Below are 27,393 nucleotides of genomic sequence, written 5' to 3'. Positions count from 1 at the left end.
ATTTTCATACCAAAACACCATGGCCCACCCTGTCTTTAGTGAGACAGTCAATGTGTCAAAGGAGCCTGGTGCCCCCTCCCCTGCACCCTGACTGGAAGGCCCCTGAGGCCTGCTCCAGGAAGGGATGCTTCTCATACAGTCAGCAGAACCGTAAACTTTTCATAAATGACCCAGCCTGGGCCAGCCCTTTCCAGCAACACAGAACAGATTGAGACAGGAGCCTAGAAGAGCTGTGATGCTGGGAGCTGTCCCTGCCTAGAACATAAAGATACTTCTGGGCTGCCATGGCTTGCGACAAAGCTCTGTCCTCATTGACACACTTTCCGAAGTGACCTCCAACTTCACGGAGAGCACAGCTGCCCAATGGGCTCACAGGAACCAGTGACCAGTGACAGTTGGCACAGGTCCCATCCTTAATGGGAAAAACTAGAGCCGTGGAAAAAAAAATCTCTGCTGTGTTTGTAGGTACCAAGTTGGCCAGCAGATGGTCAAGGGGAAGCAGCCTCTGCGTGGGGGGTGACGCGGGAGTGGGTGCTCAAGGTGTTCTTCTCCTGTGGCTTCTCTTTGCAGGAGACAGCAGTGTAGCAGGCACCTGGCTCTGCTTCAAGGAGGCAAGTGTGGTGAGTCTGTGGGGTGTCAAGTTGGGGCTCCCGAGAGAAACACAAGAGGAAAACCATGCTGCCTATCTGTGGACCCTGAGGCTCAAAGGTTCGGTCATTCGCTCTTACTAAGTTGCTCAAGATCACACAGAAGTTCCCAACAGACCCAAACTCCCCAACTCCACTGTTTGCTGTCCACACCTCCTCAGGATGGCAGGACAGGAGCTTGAAGACCCTTTCTGCCTCTGTCTGTTGGTTTAATTCTACTGACAAGGAAGAAGAGAGTGGGCCTGGGGGGTGGAGTCTCAGATGTGATGGAAGCGGCTCAGCCACACCAGGGAAGCCACGGCTGATGGCAGATCCAACCAGGGCGCAGAGGGTGGTGGTGAGCAGGTCCCTAGCTCAGAAGGAGGAATTAGTATTAACTACCGACAACTCAAAATCTACTTTTTGAGATACCATTTTGTTTAATGGAGGTAAGAAAGACCACTTTAAAAAAAATAGCTTTTTAACAAAGCTTTTGATATTTTTAATAAAAAAAATCTGATGTTGTTCATTTAACGGGACTGCTACAACAATCAGTTATGAATTAAACCTAGGATGAGAGAGTTCTGAGGTTAGAGTAAAAGGTCATTTACAAATGAAATTTATTAGTTTCGTTCACTAGGAAGACAAGTATACAAAATGAATTCAATTAAATAGAAGCTATGGATAAAGCTAAAAAATTATCATTACCAAATAATAGCATTTGTAAAGCAAAGCTCTAAGATTCCATCCACAACTGACCTGACCTTGGGATTTTCCAACAGGAAATAACCAATACCCAGATCTCAAGGGTGCAGCTGATAGTCACAGAGCTGACTGAGAGAGGCCGTTTGCTAAGATTAAAGGAATAAACACTCCTCCCAGCAATGTTTGAATAGAACAACATGGAGGACGCATCTCCTGGTTGGAGTGCATCTTCTCCTTCCATGACCCCTGCACTGATCACTCACCGTGGACACAGCACTAAAAGAGGGTACCTGAGAAGGTGTGCAGGACCCTTGAAGGTCACCAGGGAGGTAGCTAGGAGGTGAGGCCCACGACCAGAACAGGCAGGCAGGCAGAATGGCCCCAGACTTTTAGCAGAACTTAGCAAGGCTTATAAAGGACTGAATAAATGACTCTCTCCAAATTATGAGACTATGGAAGCAGTGCTGAGAACTACAAGCCTCTCAGCCTGGAACTAAGGCAGTGCTTGCCAGTAACTGATCCCGTCACTTATTGCTGAGCTGCAGAAGAGACAAGATAAGCTGCTATGTTGTGAAAAGACCTACGCTCTCCGTGAAGCATGAACTATGATGGAAAGAAGAGGCTAGAAAGAATACTGACCCTCTGCTCATGCCCCTTGTCTTGGATCAAGACTGTACCTGTAAGTTTATCAGCTGTGCAGTTGACTTTCCTTGGAGGCACAGGGCTTGGGCAATGAATGCGTGTAAATCCTCCAGGCAAAGGGTGTCTACCTGCAAGACACAGAGGAAGGACAGTGTTAGGTGACAGTAGGACATCCTACAATTCCCACAAACTGATCCCGATTGCTAATTGCGGGTGCATGCCACACACATGCACAGGCACACATGTGCATATGTGGGCACACAGAGGTACACAAAGGCACACATGTGCGTACACAGAGGCACACAGCAGTACACACAGAAACACACAGGCACACAGAGGTACACACAAGCACACATGTGAACACACAGGCACACATGCGAATACAAGAGGCAAATAGTACACACGGGCACACGTGTGCACATTGGTACAAAGAGGCACACGTGTGTACACACAGGCACACAGAGGTACACATGCAGGCACACGCAGGCACATAGAGGGGCACACGTGCATACACAGATACACACAGACACATGTGCACACATGGGCAAAAATACCTAAGTCCATGTGTACAGATAGAATAGGGGCACACACAGGCACACACGTGGGTGAACAGGAACAGGAACAGGTTACAAGCACAGGTGCACATGTGCACAAACGCACACACATGGTGCAGCTGATCCCAGCAGCAGAGGACGTGTGCTAAGGAAAGCAGAGCCTCTTCCTCACCATTCTTGGCCCCTGGCTGTGAAGCTCTCTATATGGTGTCCTCAGCTGTGCACATAACTCACAGGCCAAGAACAACAGGGGAACCTGACTCTAGCAAAGGTATTCTCCAGCAAGGTAGAAATCTCCGTAACATCTGGGAATGATCAGGAGGTGCCACCCAAATCCAAGTGGAGAGCAACACGAGCCATCATGTTGGTACCCAGTGCACAGAGCAGACAGCTCTGGGGTTTCTGGTCAGGGAGCACCTGTAGCTAGGCTGAGCAGGGCCCAATGCCTATCTTCCTCTACCCGATGGGCATTGTCAGGTCCCAACTTAAGAGTAAATAAGAACCCAGAGAAGCACTGCCCACTGTGGGACACACAGATCTAACAAAGGTGTGTGAGAAACCAGAGAAAGGTGCAGCTGGAAGTGGTGGTTCACTCCTGTAAATCCAGCACTCTGGGAGACCCAGGTGGAAGGATTGCTTGAGCTCAGGAGTTCAAGGCTGCAGTGAGCTATGATGATGCCACTGTATTCTAGCCAAGATGACAGAGACAGACTCTGTCTTGAAATAAAGAAAGAGGGAGGGAAGGAGGGAGAGGGAAGGGGAAAAAAGGGGAAAAAAGAAAAGAGGCAGACTGAGACTGGCTGGGTCTTGAAGAAGCTGTGGACATCCGAACAGCACACATTGGCCACAGCCACCTCTTGCCTTGCTCTGCTGCAGGACCAAGACGTCCCTACTTGGCCTGCACATCCAGCCACCCAGATAACAGCAATGCGGTGCCACTTACTGAACAATCCCACCCAACCCACTACCGTCACAAGACCGTGGGGCCTGTTCCCACAGACAAGCATGTCCTATGGCAAGGAAAGGCTTAGGGAAAAGGAAACAGAAAAACAATGAACTCACCAATAATGATTTCACTGACTCTTTCTGGACAGTAAAAATAGCTAATGTGTCTATTTCTGATAAAAACCCATTGTTAAATCAGAACGACTGTTCACTATAGATTCCTGCTTGCTACATGGATACACTTGGAGATGCTGACCATTGCTGAAACCTGCTGACCTCCCTACTGACCCTGTCCTCTCCTGGTGCACTCTGCTGCACAGGTGGGTGCCACCCTTTGTATAGATGATAGCAATTCTAATTATTTTTTTGGGAAAAAAAAATCTCAAATGCACAATACCCATGCTCAAGAAAAAAGGCCCGAATCTTAGAAGTGAGACCCAGCATAAGCAAGTGCTTTCTGAAACCCACATGTTCCACCTCCCTGTAGAGTGAGGGTGTAGCATGTAATCCCACATCCTACTTTAGTAACACTGGAAGAATGCTGATCTTAAAATACCAACTACAAGAAAAGAATAACTATTTTATGTCATGTTTGTTCAGTTAACCAATTTCACACTATGTCGTTTTTGTAATGAGCAAAACTAAAACAAGAGGTTGCCAAGACTCTTAGTACTATACCCCAACTTTTTAGAATTTCGCATAATGGATATCATTAAGTAGTATACATTATAAAGTATGTATTATTATAAAGTATTTGTTCTACCTATAGATTATATGAAATATGTACTTTTTTATGATGTAAACTTATGCTTCCAGAGGATTTTCTCAGCTAAACCTTAATAGAATCTTTTGTTGCTGTCATTAAGTGAATGAGAATACACTTGACCCTTGAACAACATGGCCTTGAACTGGGCAGGTCCATTTATATGCAACTTTCTTCAACCCAAGTTCAATGGGAAATCCAGTATTCACGGGACATGAACCTTCTGTGCAGAGAGGACTACTCTCCAAATAAATCTGCAGGCCAGCGGCAGACCCTGCGCGTGCATGGAGCGGTGCACTTGGGTTCCTGGAACCCGCTCCCCAAGGACACCGACCGTAAATGTATTTAGGTTCTCTGTAGTTTGTGTACATTGAACAGTATCATTTTTTTTTTATCTCATATTGCATATCAAAACATATAATTCAGGCTTAACTATACAAAATTATAATGTTTTTATAAATTTATCTTTTCCGCTTTATACACTTTGAGTATTATCTCCATGAATAATACAGTACACCTTCTTAATTTAATGGTTACTACTGATCTGTTGTTTTCTAATTTTAAAAAGTTCCAGGGCAGTGCCTGTGGCTCAAGGAGTAGGGCACTGGCCCCATATGCCGGAGGTGGCGGGTTCAAACCCGGCCCAGGACAAAAACTGCAAAAAAAAAAAAAAAAAAAAGTTCCAGTTTTAACATCTCCTTTAAAGCCATGTCACTGAGTCTACTCATGCTGACTTACACTGAAAAAAATTATATTTAAAAGCTCATTATTAATAGGAAAAAGGGAAAGTGGAAATTTTCTTCCTGATGTTTGCCTTGCTACAAGTTCACACCTATAGGGTTCTCCTATCTAACGTGGGTTTCACAGCAGCAGGCATTGTGACGCTGACCAGGAGCAGAGCCTGCCAAACACAGACCCCACAGGCTCCACAACTACAGGTCCTGCTAGGGAAACACGTCCACATGGAGGTCCCAGAGCTGACACAATGGTGTCCCTGTGGCTATGCACACACAGCATTGAGAACAAAAGTCAGTTACTGGCTACCTACCATTTCCCACTGTGGCTCAGCTTCAACCACAGACACCTGGGACATTCATAAACAATGGGCAGAAAATACTAACTGACAATACACACATGCATATTTAATATGTAATATAAAAAGAAATGTGTTTTTACAAATATTAAATAATTTCTGCCATCTTAATTTATACTTTGCTAAGCCTCATACAAAGAAGTATTCTATTCAAAACAGTAACGCAAAACCAAAAGTTTACACTGATGTATGTGAAACCAATAATGAAGCAATGAAATCTCTAAGAGCCCTTTAACCACATTTTTACAAAATGCAAACTGGAGACCAAGCTGCAGAGTGCGCAAAGCCAAGAGGACAGTCAGGAGGAGAAACAGAGCGAGGTTCCCTGGGCTGTAACTCCACAGGAAGAGTAAATCGTCTTAAAGACAATAAATAGTGCATAAATTCAGGGGTGAAGAACAAAATAACTTTCTGTTCCAGGCAATGAAAATTAGCGGTTATGCTCACGCAGATCCATTATGGAGTTGACCAGATGGATCGGAGGGGTCAGAGTTTATGAGAATGTCTGCAGGGGCAGCAGCACCAGGTGTCTTGTCAACAGTGAGACAAAAATCACCCTAAACCGCAGAACTGGGACAAGGTGGGGAGGAGACACCTCAGAGAGAGGTCTATTACTGACCCCAGGGAGACCTTCTGTTACTAAGGTGTCCAAACATTACCATGGATATAGAAAATCATTTAAAAAGGGGAATCTTTTAAGTGAACTTCAAGATTTTCATACATAAACTAAGTGTAAAACAAATAGAAAAAATAGTCCAACTTGTTGAGTGACACTAAGATGAAGGCTCTGGCGCTGCGATCTCAGTAGCAGCCTCAGTGTGGGGGTCCAGCTGCCTGGGACGCTGACAGTGATGCTGACGGCGACCTCAGCAGACATTTTATCAGGTACTTTTGCAAAAACATCCTTCCTGTTGTCCCTGTTGTCCAGAGTGTGACAATGCAGCCTCAGCGCTGCACCACCTCCCAGCAATGGGCCACCACCCCAACCACCGCATGGGTTCTCCCTAGCCAGGAAAGTTCAAAGGTAACGCAGGTTTCTTTGCCTGCCAGGGCTCCCAAGCCTCTAATGCTCACACATGTACCAGTCACAAGTCTAACAACGCAGGCAGATTTCTCAAGTGTATTTCATCACAGAACCTTTTTATTTTTAGAGCATCTCAAAGGTCTAACACGGTTCTATAGGACAGATATTGGAGAAGGATGAGCAAGGAGCAGCCCCAGGTCCCCGCAGCACAGCCCCTTGGCACTCGAGTTACCTGGACAAACAGGTAGATGAGGAGACAGCACAGAGCTGCCAACGGGCTCTCCACGGCCTGCAGCTCTTCCCTGCAGGAGGACAGGTTGAAACAGGCCAGAAGTGTGTCCAAGCGCCGGGCCTGCACCTCTGGCTCCTGGTTCAGCCACAGTATTTTCAAACTAGGTGTTCCCCCTAGTTAAAAAAACAAAGTCCATGTTGCATTATTCTGTGCAGTAGCAAATCAGAGCTACACTGACACCTCGGCCACGGCACACACCTGGTGGAGGCCCCATCGATCTGCCCCTTTAGTTTACTCCTTATACCCCTCAACTAATGGTTTTCAAACTTTCCTTTGCAGAGGAATCAGCTACAGAGATTGCATTAATAAAAATACATTGTCCTGGGATCTGTACATAGGAATTCTGATTTGAGAGGTATTAAGTGGCTAGAAGTCTACATTTTAACAAATGGAAGACTTGGATCCAAGTCATCAGTGGACCCCATGCTTTGGGATGCACTCCTCTAAAGCTATTAGAAATTTCTGAAATGTAATTTTTAGTGTTTCATTTCTATATTTTATATAGAGGATACCAGAAATACATAACACATTTTAATAAAGGAAAGTCATGCTGAATAACTCTTATAATTGCAGAAGTCAAACGTGATTTGGGTATCACAAAATTCAGTCCTTTCCCTGCTTAAAATGTGTATACAATTTTTTGACACCCTCTGCATATACACTTACATTATTAAAATCAAAAGAAAAAATTTTATCTACTTAAATTACAACAAACTGTAGATGAGCTTGGATGAAGACACACAGCACTGTAGACAAAGGGCAATTCTAATGCCCCCACTTCCTGACAATTAAAAGCTGCCCCTGTCCAGACGGGCACATCTACCTGTGACTGGCGACACCTCCTGTTACTTACTCTCTGCAGCTGCGATTTTCTGATAGGCTGAGTTAGCTGGGAAATATACCCCAAAGTACAAGGCTGGCTGGGGTCTAACAGACACACGCATGTGCATGCACACACAAGCAGTCACACCAGCTGCTCCTCACTCAGAGCGCGCATGCACACATACGCACAGGCAGTCACATCAGCACCTCCCTCAGGGCATGTGTGCACACACAGGTTTTTTTCCTCCACTCACAGAAATCTTCAAGATTGTCTAGACTAGTGCTTCTCAACCTTCCTAATACCGCGAGCCTTTAACACAGTTCCTGTGGGTCGCAACCCACAGGTTGAGAACCGCTGGTCTAGACTTTCTTGACCTGTGAGCATCAAAGTGTCAAAATGAAAACCATCAACAGTATAAACAAGAGGAAGAGAAACAAGATGCTACTACAATTGTTTAATAACAAAGGACAGAATGATTCAAATACCAATTACAGCTCCTTTTTCAACAATCATCTGAGACATGTTCCAAGTTTCTGGTGAGTCAAACGTACATAGCCAAGAAATGCCAAACTCACTTATTGATCATGAATACTTGAAAAATTCATTCAAGATAGTCAAATTACCAATTAGATGTGTGCAATTAGCTTTTCTCCATTTTCAAAATGAGGATATGCTCCTAAAGATGAAAGTGTGACACTGAAAAGGAGAAAAAGTCACCACAGTTTGTCTGAAAAAGAATCTCCAGTCTGGAGACAGGAGAGGCTCCTTCAATGGCCTGAGACCCACTTGCACAGAGTGGAGCATGGCAGGGGGTATATGGGGAGCACCAGGGCATGTAAACAAGTGGGGAGGGGCACATGCACACACACAGCCCCAGGACCTTCATGATATGCTGAGGAGTAAGGACACACACACACACATCCCCCATGTGCGCACATAGGCCCAGAGCCCTCGTGATCTGAGGAGGAGCAAGCAGGAATATATGCATACAAATGAGCTCCCTGAATAAAACAGACCAGTCCTTGGTCTGTTTGGGCTGGTATAATGTAACGCCACAGTCTGGGTATCTTACAACCAGAGAAATCTGTTTCCTGGTGTCCTGGGGGCTGGCTGGTGCCTGGGCCATGTCTTCCCAAGGTAGAAGACAGGAGCCAGCTCTCCGGGGCCTCTTCCTGAGGCCACAAATGACATCTGGTCACCTTGCTAAGGCCCCATTCTCTCAACAACATCACAATGATGAATGGTGAATGGTTTTCAACGTATAAATTTGGGGGGTTATAAACATGTAGACCACACTAACCAGTAATGAGATTTTTTTCTCTGTTCCCTTGCCTGTTCAAATTTCACTCTTTCCCCTTTCTAATTTTTAAGTATTATCTACAATTTTGTTTGCAATGCTTCTGCTTCACTTCCACTTTGTTGAAAATACCTGATTTCTTTTCATTTCTGTCATTCAAGAAAGCATTAAGCCATTAAGTATTAGTAGAAGAAAAAGTTTTTTAGAAAGAACACTAGTTACTATATTGAGAGATTTGCTGAAAATGCAATGTTGATGGGATCGACCTAATTAAAATTGTCTTAGAAGAGCAGGTACATCAGCTATGGCTGTCCTTTGTCTGACCTGGGGACAACTAGCTCTAATAATGAGGCAGAATATGTGATAGGTCTCCTCCCAGGAGGAGTGCAGGGCCCGGCAACAGGACTCCCACTCCCCTGTGCACTGTCAGGAGAATGCCTGTGACCGGAAGCTGAATGATTTATCTTCCACTTTAGTCTAAAGTCATTTGGCAATTCTCTCACAGATACTGAAAGGCATTTAAATTTTAAAATCTTGTCTTCTTATGATCATTAACGTGAGTATAAACACTGGCTGGGCTCAGCGGCTCCCACCTGTAATCCCAACACTTTGGGAGGCCAAGGTGGGTGGATCACTTAAGCTCAAGAGTTCAAAACTAGCATAAGCAAGAATGAGACCCCGTCTCTAATAAAAATAGAAAAAAATTAGCTGGGTGTAGTACCTGTAGTCCCGGTTACTTGGCAGGCTAAGGCAAGAGGATCGCTTGAGCTCAGGAGTTTGAGGTTACTATGAACTATGATGCCACGGCACTCTACCCAAAATGACCGAGTGAGACTCTGCCTCAAAATGCAAACAAAAAAACATGAGTATAAACAAAGAGAGTAGCCATCTAAGTCATCTGACTAAAAATTCAAATCTTGTTCTAGTTTACTGGCTGTGGACATCCAGCACAGGCATCTGAACTTCCTCCCAGAGCAGCATGCTGGTGCATGGTCTGTGCTGCTGCACACATGAGCCTCCCTGCCTAGAGTGCCAGGGTAGGGTTTCCCTGAGCCTCATACACAATTCCTATGGTTTATTAAAACATTATATAGAATGGCCTTTGAAATTAACTCTTTGTACAGTTATGAATAGCCAAATATGCTCTTTAATTCAAAACATAAAGAAAGGTGTGATAAACCTTGTCCCGATTATTTTGTCTTTTTTTTTTTTCTTCTGAGTCAGAGTCTCACAATGTTCCCCTAAATAGCTCATAGCTCACAGCAACCTCAAACACTTGGGCTCAAGTTTTCCTCTTACCTCAGCCTCCTGAGTTAACTGGGATGACATACGCCCATCACAACACACGGCTAATGTTTTCTATTTTTAGTAGAGATGGGGTCTCACTTTTGCTCAGGCTGGTCTCGAACTTCTGAACTCAAGCAATCTACCTGCCCTGGCCTACCAGACTGCTGGGATTACAGGCATAAGCCACCAGAGCCCGACTTCCAGATTATTTTTGGAAAGATTACTGTAAGATGAAAGTTACACATACAAAAAAAAAGTTCTCAGAAAATTATTTTGGCTATCTTTTAAAAAATACTTCTTTCTATAAAAACAAATGTCTATGAATTTTAATTTGTTTTTGTGATAAATACTAGGTTTGAGTCTATCTCTGACTGGCAGAATAAGAAAATATCTATAATCACTTTTCTCAACTTCTGTTTCAACATAATTCCATTTATCTAAAAAACCATTTGCAGTGCTCATACCCATATTTGGTAAACTACAGGCTCATGTGATGGAAAATGTAGTGACACGAGAGAATTTAATGCATATGAACACGGAATAGTGAAATTTTAGAAAAATATGTGTTCTCTGAAACAATAACATAGCCACTAAAAATAAACCCTGAAATTCAGCCTCCTCCTTACCTGTCTGGAGCACACCCCTGAGGGTGGTAAGCCCTTGGCCTCTGTCTGATGCTGAGACTCACAGTAAGAAAGGCTGCTCTCCAGAATGATGCCAGTTACTCTCACCATGTTGTGAGATGCCACCATGGAAATGTGACTTACTGTTCTAGTTAACTTTCCTTTATCTCCTGTTCCCAGCTCCACAACCCATCAGAACACACAGTCAGCAGGGGGGCAGATGAGGGCTGACAGGTCAGAACTGCACTGACCACAGCCACCCCGTGTCTCTTCCTTCTCCCCATCACTGTGACCCTGGGCAGACCTGGGGAGACCCATTCTGCTACAAGGTCATTTCTGCCATTACTTTAGGACTTCGTGAGATGGACACATTCATCCTGGGCCAAGGGTAGGTGGAAATCGGTACACAGAAAAAGATGCGTCCATAGCTGACCCATTCTCAAACTGACAATAGGAGATGAGCAGCTTACTTAAATAAGCTGTACCTGGAACAGTCATCTGCAAAGGCCTGACGAGGTCCGGGTGCCGCAGTGGGTTCCCAGGGTATACAAACCACTCCTTCACGGCCGGGCAAGTGCTGGTGCCATCTGAACAAAGATAGACAGGTCAGCAGGTACATAAGAAAATGTGTCCACAGGCTCACGTGCGGCAGCCCCACTCTGCACGAGCCCCATGACCTGGGGTTCCTGCCCTCCAAGTTGAGGGCAGTCCATTCATTCCAACAAGAGCTATAACTTCAAGCACAGTCTGGCTAAATGAACAACTAAATGGGAGTAGAGTCTACCACCTCAGTGACTACTACCACTTCCTCCCCACTTCCATCTTGCCCTGCCATGGTCCCAGAAAACATTTACAGACAAATGCCAGAATGAGAATCCTTTCTGGTCTTGAACTCACTGTTTTAAATAACTAACAAAACTATTATTATGTTAGACTATTCAAAAGCTGGTAAAAATAATCTAGAACAAAGGCATTTCTGTATGTTGGATTATTAATTGCTATAAAAGTTCAATTTGACTTCAGTTCCTTTACCAGACTCAGCAAGCATCTGTGAGCAGAGACTTGCCCACTCAGTGCCTCACTAAGTCTGTCTGCAGCCACCCAAGCAGCCCCTGTTCTCTCTGCAGCCCTGGGGCTCCCTCCTTACCACACACACATGGGCCCTCACTCGCTATAGCCCTGTGTGATTCACCCCGAGACCTCTGTCCACCAGCCTGCCCCTACCTGGGCCCCATATGCTCAGGCCCCTGGATGCCCCTGCTGCCCTCCCACCTTTAGAGATGCTCCCTGGCAGCAGTTTCACCTGCTCCCCACCCCTGCAATCCTGCTGGCTTCTGTTCACAGTACTTGTGACATGGCTTTTCTTGGCTGTAAAATCCCCCAGCCCACTGCACCCCATGTGTCTAGCCCCTCCTTACCAACCTCAGCCCCATCCTGGTCTTCTCCCCCCCCGCAAAGCTGTTCTCTTCCCACCCATCCCCAGATGCCTGCCTTGTACGGGCTCAGAAAAATCAAATGTCACGGCACTCCAGGGAGCAGGAGGCCTGCACAGAGCCGGGGCACAGCTCCTCCGACGTGTGCTCAGGGTCAGCTCACTGCTGCCAAGGCGAAAGCTGCCACCTCTCCCAAGACACATCTGGCTTAGTGATGGTATTTTTTGGCCATGAGATAAAAAAGGTTGAAAAACACTAGCTTAAGATATATGCATAATACACACACAATTTCTAAAGGTTACATATTACAGGCTTCAGTTATAACATTCTCAAATTGAACAAAAATAGAGATGCAGAACAGATTAGCAGTGGCCAGAGGACAGGGCCTTGGGAAAGAACAAAGGAATAGCATGAGGGAATCCCTTTATACATAATATATATAATATTCCTCTATATTCCTCTTTAACTTGATTGTGGCAGTAGTTACAGGAATCTCTGCATGGGATAAAACAATGCAGAACTTTACACACACATACTCGCATTCATGCAAAAAAAGATAAAATCAATAAATTAACATTATTGCATAAATGTTTATTTCCTAACTTTGATACTGCACCACAGTTCTAGAAGATGTCATACTTGGAGGAAGTTGGGTAAAGGGTATGTGGAAATCTGTGTGTTATTTTTGCAACTCCCTGTGAGTCTATAATTATTTCAAATTAAAAAGTTTAAGAAAGGTAAATCCAATCATCCAAATGAGGACACAAAACAAAATACTATTATAAAAATTATTCAATTAATCCAAAAGAAGTCGGGAAAATTAGAAAATAAGGGGAAAAAAATTCAGAGCAAAGAACAAACATGGAATATTAAAACCCAATTCTGTCAATTATGCATTAAATATAAATGGTCTCAGACACTTCAATTAAAAGATAGAGATTATTACACTGAACATACTATCTAAAAGGCAATCAATTAAAATGTAAAGAAATAAAGTTTTAAAGTCAAGAGATAGAAAAAAAGACATACCGTATAGTCACTAACACTGAGAAAACTGGAGTGCATGTGTAAGACCAAGTCAACTTTAGGACAAGGAATTGATGACCAAGAAATGAGAAAACTCATGTTAAAACCATCAATTCATTAAGAAGCATTACAATCTTCAATGTATATAACCCTAACAAAAGAGCTTCAAAATACCATCAGTAAAAAACTAATAGAACTAAAGGAATAAACAGACAAAACCACAATAATAAGGGGAGATTTTAACACTCTCAGAAATAAACAGAAAGTCAGCAAAAGACTTGAATAATCCTATTTTTTTTTTTGTAAGACAGTCTTAAGCTGTCACCTTGGGTAGAGTGCTGTGACATCATAGCTCACAGCAACCTCCAACTCTTGGGCTCAAGCTATCCTCTTGCCTCAGTTTTCTTTTTTCTTTTTTCTTTTTAGTAGAGCCAGGGTCTCACTTTTACTCAAGCTGGTCTCAAACTCATGAGCTCAAGCAATCTACCTGCCTCGGCCTCCCAGAGTGCCAGGATTACAGGTATGAGCCACTGTGCCCAGCCTTGAACAATCTTATTAACACAACTGACATTTACAGGACACTAGACTTAACAACTATAGAATATACACCATTTTCAACCACACATAGAACAATAATGTAAGACAAACAGATAACATCGAATATATTTCATTATAATCACCATAAATAAATCAGCAATAGCATTTTATTTTCATATTCTAATAATGTGAACTTCATATAAAAGGCCAAAGTTGAAGGGAGAAGAGAGGAACTAAAGTTCAATTTGACCACTTCTTCCTGTCTATGTGGCTATCTAATTAAGTTATCTATACGGCTATAAATAAATTCCATTAACAAAGTATGAGATCTAAGTTAGTGAAGCTTATATAGTTTAATCTCATTTTAATGAAGCAGCGTGAACACAAATGCAGGTAAATATTATTCTAAAATGTAAAAACTTTTTCATAAAGAAAGATATTTTTTCTTGTCAATGTGCAATCATGTTAAGAAAGAATATTGGCAGAGAGCCAAATAAAAAGAAATTTAAAAATATATTTGGCCTCAGACTTCATTACACAGTTTCTTTTATTTGTTTTGAAATCCACTCACACATCTTTTTCACTCTTCCTTAGGTCACATGGGGGAAGGCAATAGACACTGGATGTCACTACAGGATCTAATGCAAATGAGATCCACAGTACCCCACCACCTCTAAGTCCCCCAAATAGTAACGATTCCACCACCACTTTTAGATTATGTAAATATATGTCTTCTAGAATAATACAGTAATATAATAACATTCAGTATAATAATACAGTAATATAATAACATTTGGAAATGTTATTTAGGCAAATGGGCCACCAACAGTCTTTCACCAGCATCCCACTCCTCTACCTCTGCCCTGACACAGTGGGACAGGTAGAGTTTGTTATCAAACACTCTCAAATCTGACCATAAAGCACCCAAGGTCTGCCTGTGTCTGAGATGAGCAGGGCCTAAGGGAATAGGCCACTCAATGCACGAAGCATCACTGGTCTCTCAGGAGAAGTGCTCACCTACACTCTCAAGCACCCCCAAACCATTCCTAACAGTGAGCGACGGGCTCTGAGGACTTTGCACTTGGTGTTGAAGTCCTCTCATTTTCACTGCTTACCTCACTGAGAGTCCTCGCCCTACTCTGGCTGCTAAGTGCGCAATGCAAATAAAGATGGGAAAAACGTAAACAGAATTGCAAAACTCTAAACGAAAACTGTGTTTCTATTTTAAATGATGTACTAGATTTTGTAAAATTATTTCATGAAAATCACCTTTGGAGGGAAGACTAGACACCGTCTTCTAATAATAAACATAACTTGTATGCCTACAGGAAGAGTTTCCACATTTTTTAAAAAGTCACAAATCCTTTTAAGGCATAAAATATAACATTTTATAGAAACCAGGGGTTCTTTTTTTTAATGAATGCTGACCAGCTGCTTGCTAATTAATCTACATCCTGTGGGTCACATATAAATGGTCAGACCATTTGAGATGCTAGCAGCATTCTCAATTACAAATTTGACACAGAAACGAAATCCCACTTAATTGCTTCCATGTCCTGAAAGAATGTATTCTGCTTCTTCTAGCCATTTTCTCAGAATTCAACTCCAAGTGGAACCATAACAAAAAGAGACCAACCAATTCTCACCTTTACAGTCCCCCAGTAAAAGTGAGTACACACGCTGTCGGACTGGGCGGTAAATGAAGGCCTGGCTGGGCAGGGCCTGGTCCAGCTCATCCTCCAGGGTGTTGCTGCACTCAATCTCGCCGCTGCTCATGATGCTGTACACCAGGTAGCTTTCTGCTTGCACGTGCCGAGTTCTAGCAACCTGTTCAAAAGTTAAGGACAACTAGTTTCTCCTTCAAAACAAAATAGTAACCTTCAAATATAACAAGTAAACACTTTTTATCATGTGCCACTTACTTAGGGTCTTCTGAAATGGAATAACAGCCACTCAAACTACAACACCATGCTGGTGTTTGTTTGCATCTCTGAGACACGGTGTTCAAAGCTGGACTTGTCCTGCACCTCCTCTTCCACGTCTGATCACTGGTCAAGCGTGTCTCCTCTGCCACCACATTGCCTCCTCATTCTGTCTCTGAGACGCATCCACTTTTCACTGCTACTGCTACACAGGCTCCGGCCCACACCCACGGCCATTTCTCCCTGTAACTCACCCTTCACATCACTGCCATGCTGTGTGGAGACAGGTCCAACTGCTCGCCTCTTCAAACATCTGAACTGCTGCCACACAGTCAAGGCCCTTTTTAAGGCCTCCACCTCCTTTCTCTAATTTAACATGTTGACAGCCATACTAGAAAAAAGATTTCATCCTTGGGGCCACAGTGTTTTATTAGGTTATGTGAGGTCTGACAAGTTTGTGAACTCATCCTATAAAAAGTGCTGCATTCCTCACTGCTGAATATCGCCATGGTTACCTTTGAAGTATTGCCCTTGGGTAGCTGTGTACTGATACCAGTGTCTAGTCCACCCTTCAAAGCTATTTTAGAATTCTTTTTCTGGAAAGGCCATCAGAGCTGTAGTAGTATGGCACAAAAAACACACAACAATAATGAATGCCACTCAGCAAGACACCCCTACATGTCGACAGGAACACGGTTGTGAGACACTGATCTACCAAGGTCATGAAACCTTGCTTAGCAAGTTCGCAAACTTAACTGTCAGACCCTGCACAATGACAGGATCACCACAGTAGTGATACTCAGCACTGAGGTATGTGGCACTTTTTTCTAGGATGAGTTCATGACCTGAATTGCCAGATCATGTAGTACAGGTCAAGTGACATGGGAGTTACATATGCTTCACAAGTCCCCAGGCTCAAAACTAGTGTAAGTTAAAATACAACTTGGTCAATATGTTAAACACGGTCTTCTAAACTTCATGCTAAAATCTGCTCCCCAGTGTTGAGGTGGAGGCTGGTGGGATGTCAGAGTCAGAAGGGCCCCCATGAATGGCCTGGTGCCTCCCTAAGGCAGTGAGTTCTTGCTCTGCTAGTCCACACATGAGCTGACTGTTTAATGCTGTTGTCTACTCTCTCCTGCTCCCGCCCTGGTGACAGCATCTGCCTGCTCCCCTTCTGTCTCTAGGGAAGGCTCCCTGAAGCTTACACCAGGAGCAGACACTGGTGCCATGGTTCTTGTACAGCCTGCAGAATCTGTGGCTCGTGGTTCTGCAGCTTTTCTTTATAAATTATCCAGGATTAGGTGTTCTGCAGAATGGACTGATGCATCCAGTGTCACGGGACATCCTCATGTCCTCAGTATTCAATTCTCTCCCACCTTTGCTTGTGCTCCATGGAAACTCATCCAATTCACAACACCTTTGCCATCCACTCTCTCACAGTCTTCTTTTGCCCCAAAGGTTCACGTACAGTGTCACCTTCTCCATAAAAATGTTCTCCCCCTCCCCCTTGGAACGCAATGTACTTCTCCCCCCCAGCTCTCTCATCTGACCTCCCATTCAACTATAAACTGCTTGGGACTGGAGACTGTGTTGCATTCACGAGTCCATTTGTTCAATTATTGTTTACTGAGCAAAAACAAGGTGCAGGCACATTTGTTTCTCCTAGGTAATGCCAAGACAGTGGCAGCACATAGCAAGTGATGGGATGCAGGACTCAAATTACACTTTTAAAAAAATTGTTTTTCATTTTTTTGAGACAGAGTCTTAGTTTGTCACCCTTAGTAGAGTGCCATGGCATCACAGCTCACAGCAACCTCAAACTCTTGGGCTTAAGTGATTCTCTTGCCTCAGCCTCCCAAGTAGCTGTGACTACAGGTGCCTGCCACAACGCCTGCTTTTTTTTTTTTTTTTTTTTTTTTAAGCGAGGAGGTCTCGCTCTGGCTCAGGCAGCTCTCGAATGCCTGAGCTCAAGCAATCCATCTGCCTCAGCCTCCTGGAATTCTGGGATTATAGGCATGAGCCACCGCCAGGCCTGATTACACTTTTTTGGTGAATCAGCAGTAAAGATCAGAAGGTCTATAATAACCTACGTGGGGGGCACGATCAAGATGCCGACTCGACGGGGCAGGACGTGCCTTCTCCTCAGAGAAGCCAGAATGGCAGCAGACGCTTGCTGGCCCACAGCCCAGGTGGTCCAGGAGAGAACGCTGGGATTCACTGGGGACGCGACAGGGATCACTGTAAGTGGGTCTCAGGCCTAACACAAGGAGCTGCCCAGAGACTACACAGACGCTGCTCCAGACAGGGAACCTACATGGAGTCCCACAGGCACTGAGTCTTGGGCATCCTGAGCCAAGCACCACCCTGAGACTCTACATACCAGAAAAATGGAAAGCTGTGGGCACATCTGCAGCCACTGCTCAGCTCTGAGTAGGACTGTGGAGCCCAGACACTCCTACACACCCTTCTGAAGATCCTTACCACCCTCTGGGCTGCTTCTGAGACTGAGACATGAGCATATAGCACTATACAGCCTCTCAACCACACTGTCTATGTGGGTAGGGCCTCACTTTGTGGTCTCAAGTCTCAGGTGGCACTGTGAGGATATGACACTGGACTGTGCCCCACCCTTGGGCTGAGTTGGGGCTGCAGCCCCTGCCAGGTGGGGGCAGGGAAGCCAGACTTCTAGTGCCCATCTGCGATGGTGCTCACCACCCTACAGCCTGCTGCCATGGGGCTGAGTATCACCCTAGCTATATTTCCTAGTTTCCTGTCAGCCCAGCTTGCCTGGGAAGGGCCCTGCCCTCTCTGGCTACAGGCCCACGCTGCCACTTTTGGAGTTCAAAGCTGGGGAGCACCAGGCCCTCAGGATGAGTTCAGGCCAGCCAGAGGCCTGCTCAGCTGAGGAGGGACAAGGGAGCCCAAGCTTTCCTGTCCACTGCTAGGTCAATCCCATGGTGCTGCTCTAGGCTGCTGAGAGACTGAGCCAGAAGCAACAGCACTACCCCAGCATCTCAGCTATTTGCTGGGAAGTGGCCCTATCCCCTCTGGTTCACAGGCTCAAGCTACCACTCTTTGGGAATGCAAAGCTGGTCAGAGTCCCGCCCTCAAGTTAAGTTGAGGCTGACACAGCTCTGTCTAGGTGGTAAGTGATAGGGGAGTCCAAAGTCTCCTATATATCTAGGACATTTCCCATGGTCCTGCCACCAGCTTCTATGGGAATGAGACGTGAGTGGACAGTACCCCCCTGGATTCTTGCTTCAGCTGCTTCCTAAAAGGGGCGGTGTCCTCTTTGCGCACCCACAGCCAGCACCATTTTAAGAGTTTAATTCTGGGCCATGCCCTGTTCTTAGTGAAGTTCGTGGTGGCATGACTATAGCTACTACCTGGCCGGAGAGGAACAGGGAAGCCCAAGCTCCAGGCTTAGCACAGAACCCACCACCACCTGTTAAGGCAGCTGTGGGGCTGGGACTCGCCTGCTCAAGCTACTGCAGCTACCACATCAACATGGACCACTCCCATTGCCACTGCCCACATCAGGTCCCTGAGCAAGCTGGGATTTCTTTATCTGCCCACACCTGACCCTCTGCTCTAAATCCCAGCTTTGAGCAAGTCACCTAAAAGCCCAAGAATTGGCCCCTAGGACACACCAACACTGCTGCCAGCATAAGCTGCTCTGGGGCCTAAATTCGGCACAATCAGCCCACTGCTGCCACCACTGGGGCCCAGGGCCTGGCCTGGCTACTGTTCATATTTCCAGCAAAACTGCACCACAGCCTCGACTACTAATTGTTCTCTAAGACACAAGGGAAATCACAGATACCACTGGGCCATGTGTACTGCCTAAGAAATCATATAAGAAAGCCCAACTATCCTACTCCAGCAACAACATATATACATCTTTAGGAAAAAATTCTTCTCTTTGAAAGCAATTTCAAAAAATCAAAACAAGCAACTGGTGGGTCAGACGCACAGATACCAGGAGGACAGCAAACATGAGAATGCAAGGAACGATGACAGCACCAAAGGATCAAATCAGGTGTCACCAACAGACCGCAACTAAAAAGAGTTCTTCCAAATGCCAGATAAAGAAATTCTAAATACTGATTCAAAAGAGTTTAATAAAATGAAAGAGAAATCTGAAAATACAAACAAATCAGAAATCAATTCAAGATATAAATGATAAACCAGTGAGAGAGATATCTTTTAAAAAAAAAACAACAAATTCTAGAGCTGAAAAATTCATTGAAGGAAACATAAAACATACTTGAAATCTTCAAAAACAGACTCGACCAAGCCGAAGAAAGTCTCAGAACTTGAAGACAAGTCTTCTGAAATAAGCCAGTCAAACAAAAAGAAAGAAAGAAAAAGAAAGAATGAGCAAAGCCTTGAGACATCTGGGACTACAAAATATAACCAAATTTATGAATTATCAGTATTCCCCAAAGCGAAAAGAGATCAAAAAGTGTAGAAAACCTATTTAAGAAAATGGTTAATGAAAACTTCCCAGGACTAGCAAGAGAGTCAGAAATTCAGATACAGGAGGCCCCATGATCCTCAGGGAAGTACACTGCAAAAAGGGCTCCACCACAGTCTGTTATAATGAGAACAACTAAAGTCAAAGTGAAAAACAGAATCTAAAAACTAGCAAGAGAAAAGCATCTAGCCACCTATAAAGGAAACCCCATCAGACCAATAGGGGAACTTTTAGCAGAAACGTTATATATCAAAAGAATATGAGACAGCATTTTCAAAGTGCTGAAAGAAAAGAACTGCCAGCCAGGAATTTTGTATCCTGCCAGAATAAACTTTATAAATGAAGGAGAAATAATCTTTCCCAGATAAGCAAATGATGAGGGAATTTGTCACCACTAGATTTGTTCTATAAGACAGGTTCAAAGGAGTCTTAAATGTGGAAATGAAAGGTCAGTATCACCATCATAAGAGAATGTGAAAATATAAAACTTAAAGGATTCAGAAAACAATCACACAAATGAGGAGGAGAAATGAATCAAATGGTAACATGACAAAGTGCAGCAAACCACAAAGACAGAAAGACAGAGAAAAAGAAGCATTTATAAGACTATTAGAAATCAATTAGCGATATAAGAACAAAGCTTCACATACCAGTATTAACATTGAATGTAAATGGATTAAATGCTCGACTTAAAAGACATAGATTGGTGGAATTGATAGAAAGCATGAGTCAACTATATGCAGCTTACAAGATTCACCTTACAAAGACACACATAGACTGAAAGGGGTGAAAAAAGATATCCCATGCAAACAGAAACCAAGAGTGAGCAGTATTACATATGCTTTTACCAGATAAAACAGACTTTAAATCAAAAACAGTAAAAAAGACAAAGAAGGTCATTATATAACAATAAAAGGATCAATTTACCAAGTGGATATAACAATTCTAAATACAGATGCAACCAACATCGGAGCACCCAGACACAGAAAACAACCACTGCCAGAACTGTGGGGGAGTCAGCCACGCAATAAGCACTGTGCTCCTTGCAGAGGCAGAACGCCAGCACAACGGCCTGAACAGACATCTACAGAACACTCCAACCAACAATTACAGAACAGTCTATGCATCCAGACATGGAGCATTTCCTAAGATATACACCTTTGGGCCACAAAACAAATCTTAACAAAATCTGAAGTCTCAGATCACAGTGGAATTAAGACAGAAATTGATACAAAGAACTTCAGAACCCATACAAACACATGAAAATCAAATGACATGTTTTGAATGATCCCTGGGTGAAGGAAGAAATAGAGGTAAAAATCTAAAAATTTTTGAAATAAATGAAAATGAAAACACAACATACTAAAACCTGAAAGTTACAGCCAAAGCAATACTCAGAGGGAAGCTTACAACAGCGAATGCCTACATCAAAAAAAGCAGAAACATCACAAATTAACAACCCCATAACCTATTTCAAGGAACTAGAACAAGAACAAACCAAACCCAAAGTTCACAGAAGAAATAACAAAGATCAGACCAGAACTAAATAAAATACAGACAACAATAAAGTATCAATGAAATGAAAAGATAAGGATAGTTCTTTGAAAAGATAAACAAAATTGATAAATTGGGAGGGTAGACTAAACAATAAAAGATACCATCTAAAGAAACAATCAGAAATAAGAGACGTTATAACCAATACCAAAGAAATACAAAATTTATCATTAGAAACTAATTTAAAGAACAACCATATGCTGTTAAATTAGAAAATCTAGAAGAAATGTATGTATTCCTGAAAGCATACAACCTCCTAATATTGAACAAAAAGAAACAGAATTCCTGAATAGACCAGTAAAGAGAAGTGAGATTGAATCACTAATCGTACATTGCATGGTATAACTACATGCTTCCAGGATACAGGAAACACCTGCAACTCTGACTTTAACCTTAGAAAAGCAAACTATATAACCAAATCTTAAGTACCCCCATAATAATCTGGAAAAAAAAAAAAAATCTCCCAACAAAAAAAAGCTCAGGACCAAGTAGATTGGCAGCCAAATTCTAACAGATTTACAAAGAACTGGTACCAATCCTACTGAAACTGTTTCAAAAGTTTGAAAAGGAGAGAATTTCTTGCTAATTCAATCTACTAAGCCAGTATTATTCTGATACCAAAGCCGGGAAAAGATGCACCCCCCAAAAGAAAACTACAGACAAACACCTCTGATGAACACAAACAGAAAAATCCTCAACAAAATACTAGGAAAATTGAATTCAACAGGATAATTCATCACAATCAAGAGGGTTTCATCCCAGGGTTGCAAAGATGGTTCAACATATACAAGTCAATAAATGTGATTTGACACATAAACAGAATAAAAAACAAACGTGATCACCTCAACATATGTGAAAATGCATTCAATAAAACCCAGTATCCCTTCATGATAAAAACCCTTTTAAAAATTGCAATATAAGGAATGTACCTCAAAATAATAAAAGCCAAATATGACAAACCCACAGCCAACATCATAGTGAATGTTTAAATCCTTCTAAGAACTAGAAAAAGACAAGTACTGAACACAATACTGCAAGTCTTAGCCAGACCTGGCAAGAGAAAAATATAAAGGGCATCCAAATTGGAAAAGAGAAAGTCAAATTATTACTGCTTGCTGATGATATGATCTTACACCTCGAAAACCCTAAAGACTCCTAGAGTAAATAAATGGATTCAGCAGAATCTCAGGCCATATAATCAATGTATGAAAAGTATTAGCATTTCTATATAACAACAACCATCCGGATGAGACCCAAATCAAGAACTCAACCTCATTTATAATAGCTGCCAAAAAATTAAAATACCTACAAATAAACCACAAAAGTGAGGTATCTCTATAAGGAGAACTACAAATCCCTTATGAAAGGAAGTTGTAGATGACATAAACAAATGAAAAAACATTTCATGTTCATGGACTAGAAGAATCAATATTTTAAAATGACCATACTGACCAATGTCGTTTACAAAGTCAATGCAATTCCCATCAAAATACCAATGACATTTTTCATAGAATTGGAAAGAAAATTCTCAAATTCGTATGGAACCACAATGGGCCCAAATAGCCAAAGCAATCCTAAGGAAAAAGAAAAAAAAGGGAAAGCATCACATTAACTGACATTAAATTACAGTATAAGTCGTTGTAACCAAAACAGCATGGTACTGGCATAAAAGTAGACATATAGATCAATGGAATAGAATAGAGAACCCAGAAATAAAACCAAATACCTATACCAAATGATCTTTGGCAAAGCAGGCAAAAACATACACCAGAGAAAGAACACAGTATTCAATAAATGGTGCTGGGAAAATTGGATAGCTGCCTGCAGAAGAATAAAACTGGATCCCCATCTCCCACCACACACAAAACTTAATGCAAGATGGATCTAAGACTTAGATGTGAGGCCTGAAACAATAAAAATCCTAGATAAAAACCTACAGAAACTATTCTGGGCATTGGCCTAAGCAAAAAATTTATGACTGAGACTCCAAAAGCAAATGTAATACAAACCAAAATAGACAAATGGGATTTAATTAAACTAAAATGCTTCTGCAAAGCAAAAAAAAAAAAAAAGCAATTAAAAGAGTACACAGACAACTACAGAATGGGAGGCAACAGTCCCTAACTACATGTTCAGCAAAGGACCAGTACCAGAATGTACAGGGAACTCAGTTCAACAAGAATAAAACAACCTATTAAAAAGTAGCAAATGACATGAACAGGAATTTTTCAAAAGATACACAAATAGTCAAGAAACATATAAAAAGTGCTCAGCATCACTAATCATCAGGGAAATGAAAATTAAAACTACAATGAGATACCATCTTACTCTGATTAGAATGGCCACTATTAAGAAGTTTAAAAAAGGGCAGTGCCTTGGCTCAGTGAGTAGGGCGCCGGCCCCATATGCCGAGGGTGGCGGGTTCAAAACCCAGCCCCGGCCAAACTGCAACAAAAAAATAGCCGGGCGTTGTGGCCGGCGCCTGTAGTCCCAGCTGCTCGGGAGTAAGCCCAAGAGTTAGAGTGTGAGCCATGTGACGCCATGGCACTCTACCCGAGGGGGGTACAGTGAGACTCTGTCTCTACAAAAAAAAAAGTTTAAAAAAAACAGATGTTGGTGCGGATGTGGTAAAAAGGGAACACTTATACACTGTTGGTAGGAATGCAAATTAGCATAACCTTTATGGAGATCACATGGGGGTTTCTCAAAGAACCAAAAGTAGACCTATCATTTAATACTGAGTCCTACTACTGCAGATCTAGCCAGAAGAAAATAAATCATCACATAAAAAAGATTCCTGGACTTTTATATTTATTGCAACATAATTTACAACTGCAAAGATATGGAATCAACCTAACCACCTATCAACTGATCTGTCCATCACTTTCTTCATACATGAAATGTATGTTTAAAAAGTGCCAGTGAATTAATATAGGAAAAGCACTTACCATGAGGCCTAGCATGTAGTTTGCTGTCAATAAGTGTCAATGGTTATTATAATGAGAGAGGATACCCGAGAAGGGTGGGGTCTAGGAGAACAGGTCTTCTCGAGGAGACCACAAGGATACACCTGCAGGGTCCTCTCCATGGTGACTCAGATCTTGGGGATTTGTAAATTTTTTTTTTGTTTGTTTGTTTTTGGCCAGGGCTGGGTTTGAACACGCCACCTCTGGCATTTGGGACCGGCGCCCTACTCCTTGAGCCACAGGCGCCTCCCGGGGATTTGTAAATTTAACTTCCTGAAACTTGGAAATTTCCAAGTTCTGTGAAATCCTGTAGTTCTATAGGGGCAGGAATAGCATCTCCCACTTGATTCAAACTGGCCAAAGAGAAGGGTACCTGTGGGGTGAAACTTTTTGACTACCAATAAAAAGGGAAAGACCAAGGCAGTCAGGGAACGCGGCCACTTGGAATTCTTCTATGCCATAAGCTCCCGGCTGGTGAATAAAGCCCTTCCTCTGGTGTTTGGGTGCTCTTTCTCTCTGTTGGGCCTTGTCTTCCTGCAACAATAAGATTATACAACTACACAAGACTCTCTGCAGAACTCAGACATATGACAAAGTATCTATTTTCACTGCCAGAGTTTCTTTAAACCAAGGCAGATCTCCTAGTAGGTTTAAGGGTAGTAAAGGTTAAAAAAAAAATGATTTTTTTTTTTTTTTTTGAGACAGAGTCTCACTCTGTCGCTTGCCCTCAGTAGAGTGCCCTGGCGTCATAGCTCTCAGTAGACTGCCCTGGCGTCATAGCTCACAACAACCTCAAACTCTTTGGTTCAAGTGATCCTCCTGCCTCAGCCTCCCAAAGTAGCTGAGACTATAGGTGTCCAGCTATTTTTAGAGACAGGGTCTTGCTCTAGCTCAGGCTGGTCTTTAAAGAGTTAAGTTGTAGCACAGTCACAGAGTATTAACATAATAATCTAGGATCTTCATAAGCGATCTATTCTGTGTTGATATAGAATCTATGAGAAATGTTCAAGTTATGCATACATGATCTTTTTAGGGCAGAATCACTTTAATTTATTCCATTCCCTCTTTCACTTCTGATTTATGTATTTATTTGTTTATTTATTTCTGAGACAGAGTCCCACTTTGTCACCCTCGGTAGGTAGAGTGCGATGGCATCATAGCTCACAGCAACCTCAAACTCCTGGGTTTAAGCAATGCTCCTGCCTCAGCAGCCAGGACTACAGGTGCCCACCACTACACCTGGCAAATTTCTAGAGATGGGTCTCACTTCTCCTTAGGTTGGTCTTGAACTGCTGAGCTCAGGCAATCTACTTGTCTTGGCCTTCCAGAGTGCTAGGATTACAGGCATGAGCAACCCGCACTCATCCAACTTCTGATTTATTTTAACTCAATAATTGGCATTTTCACAAATCTATCTAGAAAATTACAATAAATTATATTCACCCTACCAAGAAATCCTTAATTTTAGCAACTATACAGAATTTAAGATCCAACACTGCATATACACAAGTATTTGGTTAAGTTTACTACAATCATAATTTTAATTCAATAATTAGATCACTATCATCTAAGTGTTTTTTATCTGTGCATGTAAATGCAGATATAAAACATTCTATACTTGTAAAAATGTTAACATATCCATCTAATCCAAAAAGTCAAAGCAAAATTAGGTTATCTAGCACTATGCAAACCATATAATCTGCTCTTAAAATGAACTAATTTTCCAAAATGCTAGCATGAAGAAAACATAGACGTGTACCCAATATAACTGCTCTGCCTTTCAACCTTTCCATCTAAGGGTTCCCAGGGTGACTGCCTGTGGTTAAAATATACACATGCTTGAATTTTACTTGCCTACTAGATAGGACTATAAGACAACATTGCAAAAAAAAATTTTAAGGAAAAATATAAGGGCAATTTAAGAATTGTTTTCAAAAATATAAGTCATTAATATGACCACCACATGACCTGCCACTTTGCATTGCGCCCTCCTGTTCAGACAGAACTTGAGGACATCCCCTTGACCCCATCTTCCCCATCAGAGACTCTTTCTCTCTGCCAAACTCCCTGCCTTCTTAGCCTCCAAGCTGCTCCTTAAACCCCTGTAACCTGGTCTCAGGCCTCAACCCTTTGCTGCAACAACTCTCTGCAGTCACAAACCCTCACTAATTGCTAAACACAGCTCCCCTCGTGCAGTACCAATTCTATGTCCTCACCAGTACGGCATGCGTGACACTCCTGATTTCTTCTCATTCCTGAGCCTCTGTGGGCTTTTGCTGGGATGAGTCTCTCTTTATTCTCCCTTCTCCTCTGACCATTCCAATCTCTTAAATTTCATCCCTCATAATCTTCTACTGTGCACATAAAATAGGATGACATCAAACTATCTGCCTCCTGCCTGGAATGGAACTTTAGGTCTGTATTTCATTATGTGACCATGTCAAAGGATCCCTCACCTGAACTCACCGGAAACATTCAGTTCAGTCTCCCCTAGAGAATCTTCCCTCCTCCTCCTCAGTTAACGGCAAATGCCATTCCCCAGGCAAGAGGAGGAACTTCACCTCCACAGTAAAACTTACTGTTAGTTTCATTACTGAAACATTGCTTGAATTTGTTTCTTCCTATCCCACTGCCTTCTTCCTAATCCCAGCTCTTTTGTCTTTTAGAGTGAGTTTCTGCAATAGCCACTTTAAATCCATTCTCTGCAGAGTAATGTTTCAGAAAACAAACCTCTCAACGCTGTCACACCACCCCTGCTTAAAAACACCCAATGCCTTAATGAGCATAAAAATTAAATTCTAGGG

At 42.7% G+C, this 27,393-nt stretch overlaps 1 protein-coding gene across 6 annotated transcripts in view; it reads right to left on the bottom strand.

Annotated features, from left to right (window-relative positions):
* The window catches only part of FAM120B (family with sequence similarity 120B), an 82,488-nt gene that overhangs the window by 43,069 nt on the left and 12,026 nt on the right, over window positions 1-27,393 (bottom strand). For 5 of the 6 annotated variants that reach the window (XM_053592837.1, XM_053592834.1, XM_053592836.1 and 2 more), the window contains 4 exons: window positions 15,317-15,497; window positions 11,160-11,261; window positions 6,585-6,757; window positions 2,009-2,101 (listed from right to left, as the gene is read on the bottom strand). In XM_053592837.1, the coding sequence (XP_053448812.1) occupies window positions 2,009-2,101; window positions 6,585-6,757; window positions 11,160-11,261; window positions 15,317-15,497 (549 nt within the window). The remainder of the gene's footprint in view (window positions 1-2,008; window positions 2,102-6,584; window positions 6,758-11,159; window positions 11,262-15,316; window positions 15,498-27,393) is intronic. The other variant, XM_053592833.1, reaches the window with a different exon arrangement.

This window comes from Nycticebus coucang, chromosome 5 (genome assembly GCF_027406575.1).
Source record: "Nycticebus coucang isolate mNycCou1 chromosome 5, mNycCou1.pri, whole genome shotgun sequence".
NCBI lineage: Eukaryota > Metazoa > Chordata > Mammalia > Primates > Lorisidae > Nycticebus > Nycticebus coucang.
The sequence above is the reverse complement of the archived record's forward strand: the minus strand, read 5'-3'. Positions and strand labels throughout refer to the sequence as shown.